This window comes from Nannobrachium achirus (assembly GCF_963921795.1).
Source record: "Nannobrachium achirus genome assembly, chromosome: 2".
In the NCBI taxonomy this organism is placed as follows: domain Eukaryota; kingdom Metazoa; phylum Chordata; class Actinopteri; order Myctophiformes; family Myctophidae; genus Nannobrachium; species Nannobrachium achirus.
Genome location: NC_137811.1, coordinates 65,113,981 through 65,131,453, shown reverse-complemented (window position 1 = coordinate 65,131,453; position 17,473 = coordinate 65,113,981). Strand labels below are relative to the sequence as shown.

The window sequence follows — 17,473 nt, the reverse complement described above, 5'->3', positions numbered from 1 at the left end:
AGCTATCAATTGTCTCAGCTCTCGTTGTTATAGTAAACATGGTTAAAAACATTGTTCATGACATGATCCAATTTGATCTAGAATAAACTGAACCGGAATTATTCCCACAAGATGCATTCTCACACATGTTATGCACACATGTTTCAGTTGATTTGACTATCAGTGTGGGAACATGCTGGTTGCTGTGGGGCCTGGTCTCTACTGTACCTACTGTCAGGGGTGTCGCACCAAATTCTGGGCCCTGGGTACAAGGATTCACTCACATTTTGTGCTTTGACTATTGAAAAATAGCAGATATACAAGCTCACAGCGCTCTCACCGAGTGCCGCGCTGCGAGCTTGTAGATCTGCAATTTTTGAAAAATCGTGAAAATCTTTTTGAAAAAACTATGTTTCTATGTCAGTGGTGCTCAAACTCTTTCATGTGAAGGACCCCCAAAATATTATGTATTTGGCCACGGATCCCCATCTCAAACTATTGAGTGGGATCCCCCAGAAGCAAAATTTGAGTAAAAAATGTTCACTTAAAAATACATAATATTCAAAGATTTGCACACAATTTCACGAATTTTCAAAAATAGCAGATCTACAAGCTCGCAGCGCGGCACTCGGTGCCGCGCTGTGAGCTTGTATATCTGCTATTTTTCAATAGCTAAAGTATAAAATAGTTAAGGCCCCCTCCACCTTGGGCCCTAGTACCTCAGTCCCACCTTTCCCCCCCTTGTGACGCCCCTGCCTACTGTAGTAGCACCAGGCCCTCGCCTGTTGTACCGACCACCAGCATGTTATGCATATCAATGCTGTCAGGCAGAAACCTTGTACTGTACCTGTATGTTCAAATCCATTCATTTATTTTAAGTTATTTTGTGGGGCATTTCCTTAATTTTTTTCTTTATTGATACAGTATATTGACAGGAAATGGGGAGATTGGGAGTGACACGCAACAAAGGTCGTCGGGATCGGGATTCGAACCCGCAACACACTCTCAAAATGCATTGCAGCCTATGTCCCTGTACCTCTAGGCCAGCGGTACAGGCTTTGGGGGCATTTTTATTAATCCTTTTTTTGTCCGGCCAGCCGGGAATCGAACCAGTGATATTAGTCACTGCACATGCCGTGGTCCTATGGACTGGGGCGGCACTCCCATGCACTGCACCTGTCAGCAAGGAGTGTTGGGCGGGGAAATAGTTGGCATAATGACTAAAATTGGGGAGAAAATGGTGGTAAAAAATAATTGGCTACTCTAAATAAAAAAATAAAAAATGTAAATTGGCAAAAATAGCCAATATACAGTAAGCTCACAATGTGTCGCGATGAGTTACTTTTGCGTGACATTGTCATACGATGAAGTATAAAAAAGGGCATTCCTTTATGAAAAAAGACAAAATATGGAGATAAAAGTTTTCCGCCTGACAGTGACGATGTTCTGCCCAGAAGCCAGACGTCACACCGCTATTGTCACGTCTGTCACATACACTGGGTAGTGGCAAATTCTAATTCCAAGTTTTAAATGAACCGCACTGGGCAAGTACCGCAGTTATAAATACTAGAGCCGTGACAAGCATAAAACAAAACAAAACAAGACAAAATTATGGTCTTGGCTGTAAAGAGTACAAAAACTCTGAAGTGGACAGTAACAGGAACTAAACGTCAACATTTAGCCAACTCCAACTATAAACAGGTCATGCGAGAAACAGGCATTCAAGTTTAAATTTCAATCTCGACAGACACAACACTCATCAGACTCAGGGGGGGGGGGGGGGTGGCTTCAATTTCCTCTCGCACAGAATAAATAACTGTCCTTCCTTGGTCTTTCCTTGTGTGGTCTGTCCTCAGAAGAAGACATCTTGGTGTCCTCAGAAGAAGACATCTTGGTGTCCTCAGAAGAAGACATCTTGGTGTCCTCAGAAGAAGACATCTTGGTGTCCTCAGAACAGGACATCTTCATGCTCTATCAGGAGCTGAACCACCAGTTTCTGTTGCCGCATGTCGTTCAGGGTCAGCAAGGCGTTCTGCTCCGGCGGCTGCATTAACGTTGGTCCAAACACAATGCCCAGGTTCTCCGAATTCATTAAATTGTCTTTTTCAAACATTGTCACCCTGAGGGGGAAAAATATATATATATATTATTATTATTATATTAAGTAACATAGCATACAAGGACGGGAATAATTAAAGAGGTGGTGCCATAGTTTTGTACTTTTTCCTGTTTTGTATGTGTCTATGGCGTTAACATTACTCTAACAGACCCCCAGGTGTGGTTATAATATGCAAATATGGAATTCCCTGTGTATTTTTGGTTTCTTCCTCTGAGTCAAAAGGCCTGATTGAAATACACCGCTTTAATGACGTCATGAAATCATCCCCTCCCCTTTTTACCATACAGCAACAGCTGTGGGTGTGGCTAACTTCAGCTGGGTCACCACCCACCTGAAAACCAGGTATACTTAATGAACAGGTGGGTGTGGCCACATAGAAACATAATTTTAACACTTTCTGTACACTTTTTCGAGAAGAAAAACCTTCCTCCAAGTATAATCATAATACCTGATGATCATGTTTTAGGGGGGAAAACATCTTGGCACCTCGTCTTTAAGCATTATGCAAGTCTATGAACATTTGAGTTTTGACTGAGTATAACTGACCTCTTGAGATGTGCCATGAGGTAACGTAAGGTCTCATAGTGGGCTGGAGGCAGCTGCAGTAAACTGTCATGGATGGCCTCCAGTCTGGAGTCAGCATTTGGAATTTCTACAAGAAAGACACAGTACAGGTTACCTCATCTCATCTCATATAACAGGGGTCTTCAACATTTTCAGGTCAAGGACCCCTTAGCTGAGGGGGAGATAAAGCAGGGACCCCCTCTACATGTTGTATAAAATTGAGTTTCATCGATTTCATATAGATTCATAGACTTGTTTGACAGAACTAGTCATCAGTATATATGTTGGATTTGTGTTAATGTGTTTTTCAGACATTTAACCACTTAAATCGTTGATGCTTAGTAAATTTGACCTTTAACTCTGTACTTCGTCTGCTCTTTTTTTTAGCTCTACACCAAACCTATTTTTGTCTAAAGTTCTTCTCAGAATAGGGATGAGAGGGTTCAAGGTGTTCATTTAAAAGAATGATCCTATCGCACAAAGATTTGGAGGACCCCCTGTAGTAACTCTGAGGGGTCCCGGACCCCCTGTTGAAGACCCCTGTCATATAATATCATAATATCATTTTGTTTCTTTGTACAAAGTACAATCTCCATAGATAGAACATTTTTCTTTTCGTTTTCTTATATAAGTTTTGTCTCATTAAAAATGTATAAAATGTAACCGGGGAAAAAAAATCATCTAATCCGAAAGCATAAAGTTGAGGGGGGAGCACAGGCGAGAAAGCTCTGCTAGAATTCAGTGCCACTTCGTCAGGCCACTAGAGAGCCATGTGGATCCAGAGACACCATATTACACCACCACTAGGCACTATAATGTTGCACAGCTGATGAGCTCTTACTTGCAGCTTGAATGAATGTGGAGTACAACTCAAATGTAATGACTGGAATTGGCAGGTCTCTCAGGTAGAGCTTCAAAGCACCGGCAATGATGTTGATGTCTGCATAGACATCAGCACTGATATCAGCCTTTTCACCATCTGTTGGTAACAAACAGAACCTGTGAGATTTATGTGCAAACGTGTATTGATTTACAAAAGGACTCTACAAAAGACATACTGTAGATCAGGGGTTTTCAAAGTGGGTGACGGGGCGGCAGTCCAGGGTTGCCGCGAAATCATTTGATAATATTTGGACACTTGAAGAAATATTTAATATCATTTTAAACTTGAAGTACAAAGTTTTATTTTCAGTCAGTTCTAACCAAAATGGCTATTATCTTAACGTTTTCCTCGCAACATAATCACTAAAATATTGTCACTGTCAGGCAGAAACCTCTGTCGCACAAAACTAGTGAAAACAGCCGATCTACATTGTATTGCTTGTAGATCTGCTGTTTTCACTAGTTTAGTACATTTTATAGATGATAAATACAAAACGAACGGTTTTGGACATACAAGGTTTCCACCCGGCAACGACGATATGCTATAAATGTAAGGTGCTGGGAGTGAAAATTATAATGTAGGGGTGCCTCGGATTAAAAAAATATTCATGGGGTGCCCCGAGACAAAAAAGTTTGGGGACCCCTGCTGTAGATACAAGACATAGATACTGTAGCAAAAGACAGAAAAAGTAAGAGTCTCACACACCTCGATCGAAAGCCAGCCTCACGTCCTCTACGTGCTCCGAGAATCCAGACACGCGGTAGAGTCCTTCTGATCTCAGACCTGCAAATGAAGAATTGGCAAAGCTGTCAACTTGGGAGTTAGCAGTCAAGGATTACACATGATGAGTATGGTGGAAATCCAGAACTTCTAAATTAAACCTCTAAAAAAAGGGGGAAAAAGATATCAAGGTGCTTTAGAAATACAGGCCATTTGTCATGAAACTTGCTGAGTACATTCATGATTCTTGGAGGATGACCCCTACTGACCTTGCTGACCCTCTAGTGTGTGAATATACAACATAAGCCTCTGTCCTTCCCAATTCTGCCTCTAATAATAATTGTACATTTTCTTTTCAAATCTTTTTATTGAACTTTCAAAAGGGAATAGCCCAGAGGTGGGTAGACAGTCTCAAATAGACGTATACATCACACGTAGAAATCAATGTGCATTATAATGAGAATAATTGTACATTTTACATATTATGTTTTAAGTTGTAGTCCCCCCATAATGAGAGCGCAGGGCTCTAAAGATGGCAATGTGTGTCGATTTTAAACCACTTTTAGACTCTTATATCGGTGAAATACCAACATCACTCTGGTCATACCTGAGTGATGTTGGTACCTAACTTGTTGTCAGGTGACAACATGTTAGGGAAAAACACCCATTGTGTCACCCATTTGACATGATGACACTACCCTGGCATGTCCTTTATCAATGTTCCCGGTAGTCTCACCCACTGGAATGTGGAAGTTCCTTTCTAACTCCCAACTTGTAACCAAATAGACCCTATTGGTTCATTTGGTTCCATTAGTACACCCTAAGAGTTAACACTGAAGATTGTACAGTGTATACATGACATTAAATGGGGTCTGTGGCAACAACTGGGGGAAATGAACCCATTTAGACATGGAGCGCATATCCGTGTCACTCTAGATTTGAACCACTTTAACCATTATTTTATGCTTGAAGCTATTAAAAATTAGCAGATATACAAGCTCATACTGTAGCACGGCACAGAGTGCTACTATTACGGAGACGTCGTTCCTTCACCTCTCAGCTCGATCTCTCGGATGCACATGTCCACCACCATGGGGCGCGTGGTGTTGTGGGCCTTGACCAGCGTGGTGAGGTCACAGCTGAACACCTTCTTTATCCTGCGCAGGTCTGGCTGGCAGTCGCTGGGGACCAGCTTGGAGCACTGCTTGTGTACGTTCAGCCCACAGTCTGGGGTATATGAGAGCATGTGAGAGAGAGAGAGAAAGGGGTGGGGGGTGGGGTAGAAGGAGAATTATGAAGTGTGCACAGAGAGTGATAAGCTTCTGTACAACTCAATACAACACGCTTAACCACTTTAAACCCCATAATGGGTAACCAGTCCCTCAGGGCTCAATAATAGTATTTCTGTTTTCTGTTATTGAGGGGGAAAGTGTTGCGTCGCATTGCCAGCTTCTCGATTGGTTATTTTCAGCTAAAGCTTACAAAAACAGATGCTAGGGTTTAAGTGGCTAAAGGACCACTTTCAAGTTTTCTTTTTTTCAAAAAGTAATAAACATTATGTGGGGGGAAAAGGAAACTAGGTACTTATGTGGCCTATACTGTCGGCAGTGGGCGTAAGAAATGTCCGCCTAGATGGCTTGCTCGAGGATCGAGTCACGCCATAACAAAGAGGTGAAACGCTCCTCTGACAAGCCGTGTGAAAGGGCTTGGCAGGCAGGGTCCGATTCCGAAACACCGCTATTCCGAAGCAGGGTTAGGGTTAGGTTTAGGGTTAGGGTTAGGGTTAGGGGTAGGGTTAGGGGTAGGGTTAGGGTTAGTTAGGGTTAGGGTTAGGGTTAGGGTAAGGGTTAGGGTTAGGGTTAGGGTTAGGGGTAGGGTTAGGGTTAGAAGTCAACGTTCGGAATAGCGGTGTTTCGGAATGGCGGGGTGTAACCATAAACTGCACCGTCAGACAACAGAGCAAGTGGTTCAGTTCAGTCAGTGTGTAAGCTGGCACGTTCCCTGCACTGTGCCAACAGAGGACAACAGCGGGGGGCGTGGGGTTGTCTGAGTGTCAGTATTGTAGCCGTAGTCATGGAGAGGGCGTTGGGCAGCCAGAGAGAATGAGAGAATGAGAGAAAACGCCTGCTTGTGGCACCATCGACAGAGAGAAGAGGGACACGCCTCAGGAATGTGTGTGCGTGTGCGTGTGTGTGTGTGCAAACTGTGCATGTGTGTGTGTGTGTGTGTGTGTGTGTGTGTGTGTGTGTGTCTGTGTGTCTGTGTGTCTGTCTGTCTGTCTGTCTGTCCGTCTGGAGGTGACCACCCTTTGCGGAATGGAGGGCGTCTCGATTGAAACAGAACAGCCACGCGGCAAAAAACAAACAAACTGTAATGTCGATTGAACTTGTGAAATAAATTGGACAGTCAGAGCTGAATGAACTCCATGGATGTGACTGACTTATAATTATATATCCCTCGTCACACGGGCTTCTTTCTCACTGCCAGCGCTTCACATTAACGTTCCACTGCTGACTGGGAGGCTTATTCTGAGCACCCTGCTTGCTGCCAGAGAGAAAGAGGGAGACTGTGTGTGCGTGTAAGTGTGTGCGTGTGAGTGTTTGTGGAGAATGTAGATAAGGAGGAATAGAGACTACGGATAAGGAAAGCGGAAAAGAGAGAAATTGAGAGAGAGAGTGAGAGATAGAGAGAGAGAGAGAGAGAGAGTACAAAGAGCACTCTCCTATTTTCCCATAGCACATGGGGTGTCTGATGACACCAGTGTTTGCCCGAGGCTTATCAGCATGGCTAACGCCTGAACAACACACACTCTGTCTGGGGAGGAAGCCAACCAATAAACACATCAATGTCAGGGTTGTATCTGCACGTAATGAAAAGGGGGGTCTTGTGACCTCCCGAAGAGACCCTACGCTGACCTGTAGCACGACAAGCAATCCATCCGATGCTGCTACCATCCTTAGACACACCGTTAACTTCCATAGGTCAGCAGCGCACATATAAATACAACGTCAATGCGTTCATATATCTAGTATATTTCTAGAGGCTCCTCGGCATCTATAGCAGGGCCTGTGTGGATGAATTCAGATCAATCAATAATCAATGAGAAAATGAGGAGACAAGACAATGTATTAGGTGGTGGTGGTGGTGGTGGTGGTGGAGGAGGTCAAGTTTATGTAACATGATATCATGAACAGAAGTACAGTTTACACTCTGGTCAGTGGTAAAGTAGTTCTGCCAAGCAGGGACGTGCTGGTCATTGGGAAAAGCGGGACAACTCCCGAACAGCTGGTTCATTCCCGTCCGGTCCAGGCCGGCCATTAGGAAAAAAATAAAAATAAAATGTCGGCCTTCATTCCATTTTGGGGGCTGGGCGGCCAACAAAGTAAATCGTCACTGTCGGGCAGAAACCTTGTATCTCCAAGTTTCAAATGTATACATTTTTTCGCAAAGCAAAGCCCTACTTCATCATACAAGGCTGTCACACAAAAGTAGTGAAAACAGCAGATCTACAAGCACAAAACGCCTCGCGGTGCGAGGCGGTGTGTGCTTGTAGATCGGCTGTTTTCACTAGTTTAAATCATTTTTAAAATGATAAATACAAAACAAACGGTTTTGGACATACAAGGTTTCTACCCGACAACGACGAAAAATATAACTCATGTAATTGGCCCACTGGCTTGTCACTTGTCATGATCTGAAATGGCAAATCTTTGAGTAGCAGCAGCGCTATAGAGAGAGATCTCTCTCTAAAGCGTGCAATGAGGACCTCTCTAACTCTTTTTCCCGGGCTGAATCAGGGGCCCAGCACGTCCCTGCTGCCAAGAGGCACTATTCAGGGATCACAGTTATGCTGTACTGAAGGTACAAGCTGAACAAGATAAGCTTTACCAATACAATAGCTACTTAGTCCTAGTGAGACATCTAGACTGTAAGCTATTCCATATCATTCATGATGTATCATACAAACTAATAACGTCACACATAATCAATCGTGATAATATTAGATTAGATCTACTACAGTCTGTGTGTCCGGAGATAATCTAGCGAACCGCTGGACTGATCAGCACCAAACCTTTCAGGCATGCTCTGCCAGTAGGCCACACAAGTACCTACATTCTTTTCCCACGTTTTATACTTTTAGCAATATTTAACTGTAATTCAAGTCAATGTGGATCAGGCTGAAACCTTGCCCACATTTGGAGTCACACGTCCTACTAGACGTCTAGAGATACGTCATAGATGTTACAAGCTGGTCACATGAAGTCTGGGATCCACATTATAGCCACACCGTTTCTATGGTGATCCCGAGATCCACATAATTTCCTAGCTATGCTCCATTTTCACGGCTGTAGTACATACTGTAAAAAAGGGTGCTTGTTTGCAGGGCACCCTCCTCAATTGAATATCCATTACACTGAATTTAGAAGGTCAAGTTATGATTAAGTAATGCAGAACCAGAAGCCAAGTTATGCAATTTAAAATATAATCTGTGAATCAACGTAACAAACTACTGCAGATTACATTTTGACAACGTATGATTATAGTGACAGCCATGCCCACAAGTGTCAAACTAGAGCGAGATTAGAAACAAACCAAGTGTTGTGTATGGATTGGAATAAATCACATACTGGGGCCGTTAAGTATATGCGGGGCTGTTGACACAGTTTGGCGTACCTCTGCAGAGCGCCCAGTTAGAAAGTGAAACGTGAAACTAAAGACATGCAGGGTTTGTTTTTCTTTCATTTCAATTTCACAGCAATGAGCTAAGCAGCGTTAAAAGCAACCACGGTACCCTCAAGTCTGGTCATGCAGCACGTCTTTGTTTCACTGGGTTTTCCCACAGCGGTGTCGTTTGGTTTAAGTGCACAGCAACATCCGGAGTGTTAAAGTCATTCTTGGAGTGTAAGAATCAAGTTAAAGGTATTCCCACAGCAATCACCAGGAGGCTTCAATAATTTCAGGCCAAGGACCCCTTAGCTGAGAGAGAGATGAAGCAGGGACCCCCAGATTCCATATAGTTTTCAACTATTCCACAGTTTGACGGCACAATCGTCAGTGTATTTTGGATTCATGTCAATTTGTGTTTTCAGATATTTATCCACCGTCAATACTTTATAAGCTTGAACTTTCACTCTGTACTTAGTCTGCTCTTTTTCCCTTCTACACACCAAACCTCTCGAAAATAGCCGATCTACAAGCTCTACACTATTCAATAGTGGCTCTCCCCGTCTCTCCAGCGCTTTAATAAACAGAAAATATATTTTCAGGCCGTGATACTAATTTCACCCAATTAGAAGAGAGAACTCAAACAGGAAACAGGATAACAAGCTAGTGAAATACGTGGTGAAATAAATACAAGAGCAGACAAAACTGGAAACTGGAACACCAATAAGCTGATTGATGGGAACTCTCTCCTGATTGGATGAGACTGGCAACCCACATGAAAATCAATTTTTGTGCCAAAGAACTGACTGATCAAACACTTTAAGGCAATGATTACTACCATAAAACAGAGCTTCCCAGCAAGCAGAAGCACGGCCAGGACCTGGACCTGGAGCAATCAGTGACGTCTCGATTGGGGCCAGATCAAGTCAAACCATGACTAGTCAGATCTGGCCTAGAATATCACCTGATTTCAACCAACATAAATCCTGCCCACGAAAACGGACGTCCTGGATTAACCAGAGAGGGTCCGATCATAACTAATCAGATATGTCCCAGAATATAACCTTACATGCTCATATTATTTCAACTAACATTACAAACAATAACAATAATCCTGTAGTCCATATGATATGACGTCCTGTTAATGACGTCAAGATCATCCCCATATGGGCTGTGATCTGGCCTAGTTCTGAACGTCAGCGGAGTCACCAGAGGACATTATCATAACGTCATCATGACGTCGTTTGGCTTGCAGGGTTTAACTTTTTGTTAAAACAGAAACATATCACAGACATGTCCATAGTGTTAGTTTGACTCTTAGGGCCCTATTTTCATCCTGGCCTTACTCCTCATCCCTTAACTTATTTGCCTTTCTTTTTTACTATATGAAAAACATTTAAAATACTTCAATTAGCCGATCTACAAGCTCACAACCTGTCGATGTAGATCAGCTAGTTCAACTATTTTAAAATGTTTTTCAAAATAGCAAAAAAAAAGGCAAAGACGTTTAGGGATAAGGGGGAAGGCATGCAGACGAAGAAATAGCACTTAGTGTTAAATAACCCTGTGTTCTGGGCTGGCAGTATTTTATTGGTTGTAATTAGTGACAGGGAGATGCTCTACGTTTGTCCCAGGTGTCACAGACAAATGATAAATGGTCTGAATGGAGTGCATTATGCGTGACAAACAATATTGTGAATTCCTAGCATAGCACAGCTAGTCTGGAGTCGTGCTATGGTGTTGCAAGCAAATAGGCCCGAGTTGGAAAGAGATTACCAGGACAAAGCATGCAGTTAAACTTGTATGTTTTATGGTGTCATAAACTTTCACTATGCAACTTGTGTAATAAGAATAATTACAATTAAAGGCTGCAGCATTGACAAGCGCTCGTCAAAGCCTTATTTGAGCATGGAAATAATTGAGGGCGCTTGTCCGCAGTCTGTGAATGATCCCAGCACCACTGAAGAAGAGTACAGCCAAATATCACGTGATCCAAACCAAGATCGTTTACTTTCGTAAAAAATAAATAATAATAATAATAATATTATAAATATTTTTTTTTCTCTGCTTTGTGATGTTTTGGGGCGAAAACAATCCACAGTTAACTGGATAAGTCTCTGCACTGGATTATCGCAGCTGGCTAAATTCTGTTCCCCCGACACTATGACCCGTGTGCGTCTTTTAACACCACCCGCTGACCGATCGTCGCGAGGCATAATGTTCTATGATTTCTCAATGTGAAAACACTTGGATTTGCTGGCAAGGGCAGCTATAGATGATGTTTTAAATCTGTCAAGTTAAGGATTTAAGAAAGAAGTGACTTATTGTTTTTGCGGGTGAAAACAAACAAACAAATTGCCCTGCCGAAGATTGTTTCAGCAGTTCGCATTATTTATTTATATATTTCCGCAATCATACTCAGGCAGCAAAATCACCATTCCAGCACTGTATACGTTCAGAACTCAAAGCAGAGTATCCAGTATAAAATTGTTTAGAGAACATGTTCTGTTTTGCCAATCAAAAAGCACTCTACGTAGCCTAGGGAACCAATGGTTCCTGAGACATGTGGCCCATAGGTCAGGACTGGAGCCTGTCTCGTGTTTCCGTAGCATGAGGCAGCTTTAGGTGCAAGCACACCCCCTGGACATGATGCTAATGTAGTATGTCGCAGGGAATTACCCCCAATCCAAGTCTTTCGTATGATGACTCTCTGTCGGTGATTGAACCCCCAACCTCGGAATGAATCCCAGGGCGGATAGACACGCTCCAACCACAAGGCCCCTGAGCTGGTTCTTTTGAGGTATGCTGCCAGCTTAACAGTTTAATAACTTCCATAGCTAGAGTGCAGCTCAAAGTGCTTGGCAAGCAACTCTGGGAAACATACTGCACAGTACGTAAAGATGAGGCCAAGTTAACAGAAGAATGAATAATAATATTCTGGAATTTCGGGGCAATGATTGTCAAGACAGATGACCGATGACATAAAAACAGGTTATTACATTAAAATGACACTACATTGTCCCATAGGGTATGAATAAGATGTTTTACCTGAGCAGCGGACACCCTGGGCAATGAGGCCCCACATGAAGTTGGCACAATATTCACACCAGTGTGGCCCCCGGAATGTGTGTACCTATGAGAACATAGACACATTGGTTATACACACCGGAAAACACACAATATGTCCACATGTTTTTAATTATTTTATAAATAATCAAAATATACAGCAGGGGTCCTCAACGTTTTCAGGCAGAGGACCCCTAAGTTGAGAAAGAGATGAAGCAGGGACCCCCACAACCTTTTCACAGATTCCATATACGGTAGTTTAATTGTTTGACCATCAGTGTATTTTGGATTCATGTCAATGTGAGTTTTCAGATATCTAACCAGTTGAACCGTCAACACTTAATAAACTTGACCTTTCACTCCGTACTTAGTCTGATCTTTTCCCCTTCCGATCTACAAGCTGAGCTTGTAGAGCTGATAGCTTGTAGATCTGCTATTTTTGGCTAAAGTTCTCAGAATATGGACGCTAGAAAAAAGAATTCTATCACACAAAGATCTGGAGGACCCCCTGAAGTAACTCTGAGGACCCCCTAGGGGTCCCGGACCCCCTATTGAAGACCCTTGATATACAGTATATATATATAAAATGCAGAAAGGAGAGTCAGTACTTTGGGTCAGACTAAATAACCTCAACACACTCGCTTTCTGCAGCGTTTGGAGTCGTTTGCACATAATATGCTAACAAGTCATGAGCAGATCTGTAGCAGTGCAAAAGGGAAGGCCATGGGGTCGTTTTCATCCTTGCTAATCATATTAACGGTGGTGTAAGTGATTTCTTTGCTAAACATTAAAGTCTGATTTGTTCAGGGTTTCCCAGTCTCCCCAGCTCTTCAGTAAACAGGAAATACATTTTCAGTTCGGGATACTAGTTTTATCCAATCAGGAGAGAACCCCACAAAGATAAAATAGAACAGTTAGGGTAACCCTAACCCAATCTTTGGATAGTTTTTTTGTCACATTATATGTGACAATTATGTCATTATACAGTACACACACATAGGTGAAATTCGTCCCATTTACCCATCCTAGGCCTATAACAACTAGGAGCAGTGAGCAGCCATTGGATTTTACAGCGTTTGGGGAGCAGTTAGGGGTTAAGAGTCTTGCTCAGGGACACACATCGACATAACAGTCGCTGTGGCCCCCCAGGCGGGCTCAATAACCACTCAGCTATGGTCATTCAGCCTAAGTATAATAGTTTTCCATTGCCAATTTTGGCTGCTCATTTTGTTTCATCACTTCCAATTTCACTAGTTTATCCTGTATTCTGTATGAGTTCAGATTTTTTCCCCCTTCTGTTGACTGGAGAGCTGCAGAGACAGGGAGACCCATGTTACTGTGAAACATTACTTGTGAGTGTTGTTGTATGAACAAACACTATAGTGATGTTTTGAGATTATATATCGAACACTTATTTTAACAAAATAATATCACTTACACCACCTTTACATTTCATGACAATCTGATCACGAAGGTGCACAGTCACCCCCCACAGTAGTATTTACAAGATAATGTTTTTTGGGCCCAAAGTGGTGGATGGATGGACTGACATCCATCCATCCATCCATCCGTCCATCCATTTTCAACCGCTTATCCGGAATCGGGTCGTGGGGGTAACAGTTCCAACTGAGATTTCCATAGCCATCCTAATGTAGCGCTCACACAATGGGGCCTTTTCCACCGGCAAAGAACCGGTTCTGGTTCTTTCTCCCGCCTATGGGATGAACCAGAGGTGAGCTTTTCCACCGAGAACCGGAGTTGGTTCCGAACCGTAAAAGTTGGTTCCGAACGGGAACCACAAAATCCTTGGTTCCTCTGGTTCAATCATGGTTCAATCTGGTGGAAACACAAGCCGGTTCGCAAGAACGAACCAAGGTTCCAAGAAAGTTGAACCTGCACTGGTTCTGGAACCGGTTCTTTGCCGGTGGAAAAGGCCCCTGAGAGACAAAGCTATAGGTGATTCCAAAGACACTGGACTTATCTACGACACTTTCTGCAAGTTTGAGTGTTTTTATAATTTTTTTGAATTATAATTACTAGCCCTTACCCGTTCAAAGATATGAGCTCCAAAATGATGTGCAGTGTGTGGGTTATGGGGTGCACACAGTATATGAGGGATGGAAAGTAACTTTAACTGGTGCTTGCATGATGTAGGAGCATCAATGTAAGAAACCCGTTTCGTTTAATGGCTACAGAGATACTGTCCCCCCCCCCCCACACACTTTAACTGGTGCTTGCATGATGTAGGAGCATCAATGTAAGAAACCCGTTTCGTTTAATGGCTACAGAGATACTGTCCCCCCCCCCCAGCCCGCCCGCCCACCAGCCTGCACACACACCCGCCTGACTGCACACACACACACACACACACACACACACACACACACACACACACACACACACACACACACAGAGCTGGTTAAACATTTTGCCTCATGCTAGATGCAGAATAGATGTGCCTCATGCTAGATGCAGAATAGATAGTAGATACACCATAAAAATGCTAATATACAGCATATGATTTGTGAAAGTGACAAACGGGCTTCACAGTTATGTCAGGTGTGTTCATATGCTAATGGTGATGCGATTTCAGATCAATTGCTCCAGCCACTGAGGAGAAACGCTGTTTCAGACAGACAGACAGACAGACAGACAGACAGACAGACAGACAGACAGACAGACAGACAGACAGACACTCACTCACTCACTCACTCACTCACTCACTCACTCACTCAGACATTCGCAAAATTATAGTATAGATTGTATTAGACCTATTCACTACACCCGTAGTTGCTGTATGAAATATTGATGAAGAAGAATAAATTAGGAAATAGCCATACATAGTTGACCAGATTCCCCAGTGCTCTATAATAGGACCCCCCCCTAGGCCCCCCTAAGATCTACACGTGATATTTTCGGCAACAATAACCGATCTACAAGCTCACAACGTGTCGCAAAACACACAAGCTACTACATCAGCAATTTTTTTCCAGAATAGGGATGCTGGGGTTCAAGTGGTTAAAGAAGTAAACAAAGCCGTTGTGTGACGTTCTTCCTGGTTATGTAAGTGTCCTTATCTGAGTAGTTTGCACAGGAGACGTTATGCAACGTTGTTGTCTTCAGTCTTCACCCACTCAAACATGAGACATGTGACACAGCATGACCAATTACTTACATTCAACCTATACTAGGCTTGCACAAACACTGCCAAAAGAATACAAATCTACTGCAAGTCACAAAGCCCCCGTGAGAAAGAGAGTTCAAATCCAGGTGGATTCGCAGAGAGAAAGAATCACACGTACGGTAATTCACATCGCTACGGTTTGCCAGAAACATTTCAACATGATTTTTGTTAACATAAAGAAGCCCAAATGTAAATGCAATCACATCCGGTCATACAGGTACATTTGATCTCTCCACATTGTGAAGGGTTTAACTAAACCAGTGATTCTAAAACGTTTTCATTTTGAGGAGCTCGAGTTTGATATGCATTTGGCCACGGACCCGATTTGATATCTATTTTTTTTTATCTCTGGGGCCCCAATTTACACAGTAAAAAGTCCCACCTAGGTTGAAGTGAGTGGTGTTATTTACGAGTTCATTTCATCAAGTGCTCCCCAAGCCAATCACACAGTGCATCCTGCGAAGCTTGGCCAATGGTACAACAAACTATGAGCCGTTTGTGCCAAGATGTAGGCCATATCTAGGCCAGATATACAGTAGGCCACGCTTCAGTTTACTTTACTGTAGGCCAGATATACAGTAGGCCACGATCAGTTTACTTTACTGTAGGGCCCGGACATTTATTGGGGAACCGGACAAACCAGATGAGCTTAGCTCCTTCCAGGAGCACAGCTCAGAAATCTCAGTCTCAGTTTAACTTTGAGTGTGTTCAAATGCTTTGGTTCTATTTGTACACTCTCAAAGTCACACACCCATAAGGGTCCATTTGCTTTCTAACTATCAATCATCATTTCCCTGGGGCTAGTGGCCATTCAAGCTGTGGTGGCAGATAAATCTTAATTGCTCTGATTCTAAAGGTTGTGTTCTTAGCTCCCTTCTCAAATAGGCCAGCCATCTTGAAGCTGCTAGTTTCAATGTTTGGCTCCACCATCTATGACTATGATCAATATTATTATTCCTTGCGCCAGCAGAGCGAGCAAGTATTGCGTTCGGCTGCGTATGTACCGTAGGTATGTCGGTGTTTGTTTAAGCACGCGTATGTAGGTATGTCGCATGTCGGTATGTCGGTGTCTGTGTCTGTGTTTGTTTAAGCCCATAGCCCAATCAGGGACCAGCATTTCTGGCAACGTCATCATTAACAGCCAATGAGGGACCAGTATTCCTGGTGATGCCAGTGGCACCTCATGGCGCACTCTGCTGGCGCACAAGTAGGCCATACGTGGCCTACTTGTACACAAGCACAAGTTGGCAACTCAACAGAGTGCAGTTCTAGTTGTACTCTGCGGACACATTGATGAAAACATCAGTAGGAGAATCACAGATTATTGTCAGCTGATGGCAGATGAACCCCTGCTGACTAAAGAACTGTGTTTGTAAACCTGGCAGATTAAAGGGATTTACAGTAACATGTCTGGCATCTGACTGGGCTGTCGGACAGGTTGCCAACATCTTCACAACACGCAGCGTCTGCAAGGCCAAAGTAACAGATGACAACACACACACACACGCACGCACGCACGCACGCACGCACGCACGCACGCACACACACACACACACACACACACACACACACACACACACACACACACACACACACACACACACACACACTCAGTATACACCCTCAAGACACAGATACACCAGCATGTGGTGTCCACACACGCACGCACGCACGCACGCACGCACGCACGCACGCACGCACACACGCACGCACGCACGCACGCACGCACGCACGCACACACACACACACACACACACAGAAATATGAATTCAACACAGATAAGCACACATGGGGAGGAAACATAGATAGAACAAACGAACACACACACACACACACACACACACACACACGCACGCACGCACACACACACACACACACACACACACACACACACACACACACATACACACGCACACGCACACACACACACACACACACACACACACACACACACACACACACACACACACACCACCTCCTCAGGTAACTGACACGCTGGTTAGGTTCTAGTGGGCTGATGTATAAAGGAGATAAAAGTCCAGACAGGTGGTGAATGAAAAGGTGCAGCAGACATGTTGCTGGGGGGTCATTGTGAACTGCCGGTTGACTGTAACCTGAGATACAATAAGAACAATGTTCTGCTGCCCAGAGGCAAACTAGCTCTGTGTTTCAAGCTCTCTTTGAACACCTTTCTGCCTTTAATTTAGCTTTCTTTCGTTTTTAAAGAGATATATATATATATATATATATATATATATACAGCACTGCTTCCCAAACACTGGGTCGGGACCCA

The 17,473-nt window shown here is 43.4% G+C and overlaps 1 protein-coding gene across 1 annotated transcript in view; it reads right to left on the bottom strand.

Moving 5' to 3' along the window:
* Positions 1-1,927: 1,927 nt before the first annotated feature.
* Positions 1,928-17,473, bottom strand: part of chn2 (chimerin 2) — a gene marked incomplete at its 3' end in the record, with an annotated part of 100,971 nt that continues 85,425 nt past the window's right edge. Inside the window, exons 8-13 of the mRNA XM_080745911.1 lie at positions 11,979-12,063; positions 5,319-5,492; positions 4,251-4,328; positions 3,504-3,641; positions 2,645-2,750; positions 1,928-2,099 (exon numbers count right to left, since the gene is read on the bottom strand). Coding sequence (XP_080602037.1) covers positions 1,928-2,099; positions 2,645-2,750; positions 3,504-3,641; positions 4,251-4,328; positions 5,319-5,492; positions 11,979-12,063 — 753 coding nt within the window. The remainder of the gene's footprint in view (positions 2,100-2,644; positions 2,751-3,503; positions 3,642-4,250; positions 4,329-5,318; positions 5,493-11,978; positions 12,064-17,473) is intronic.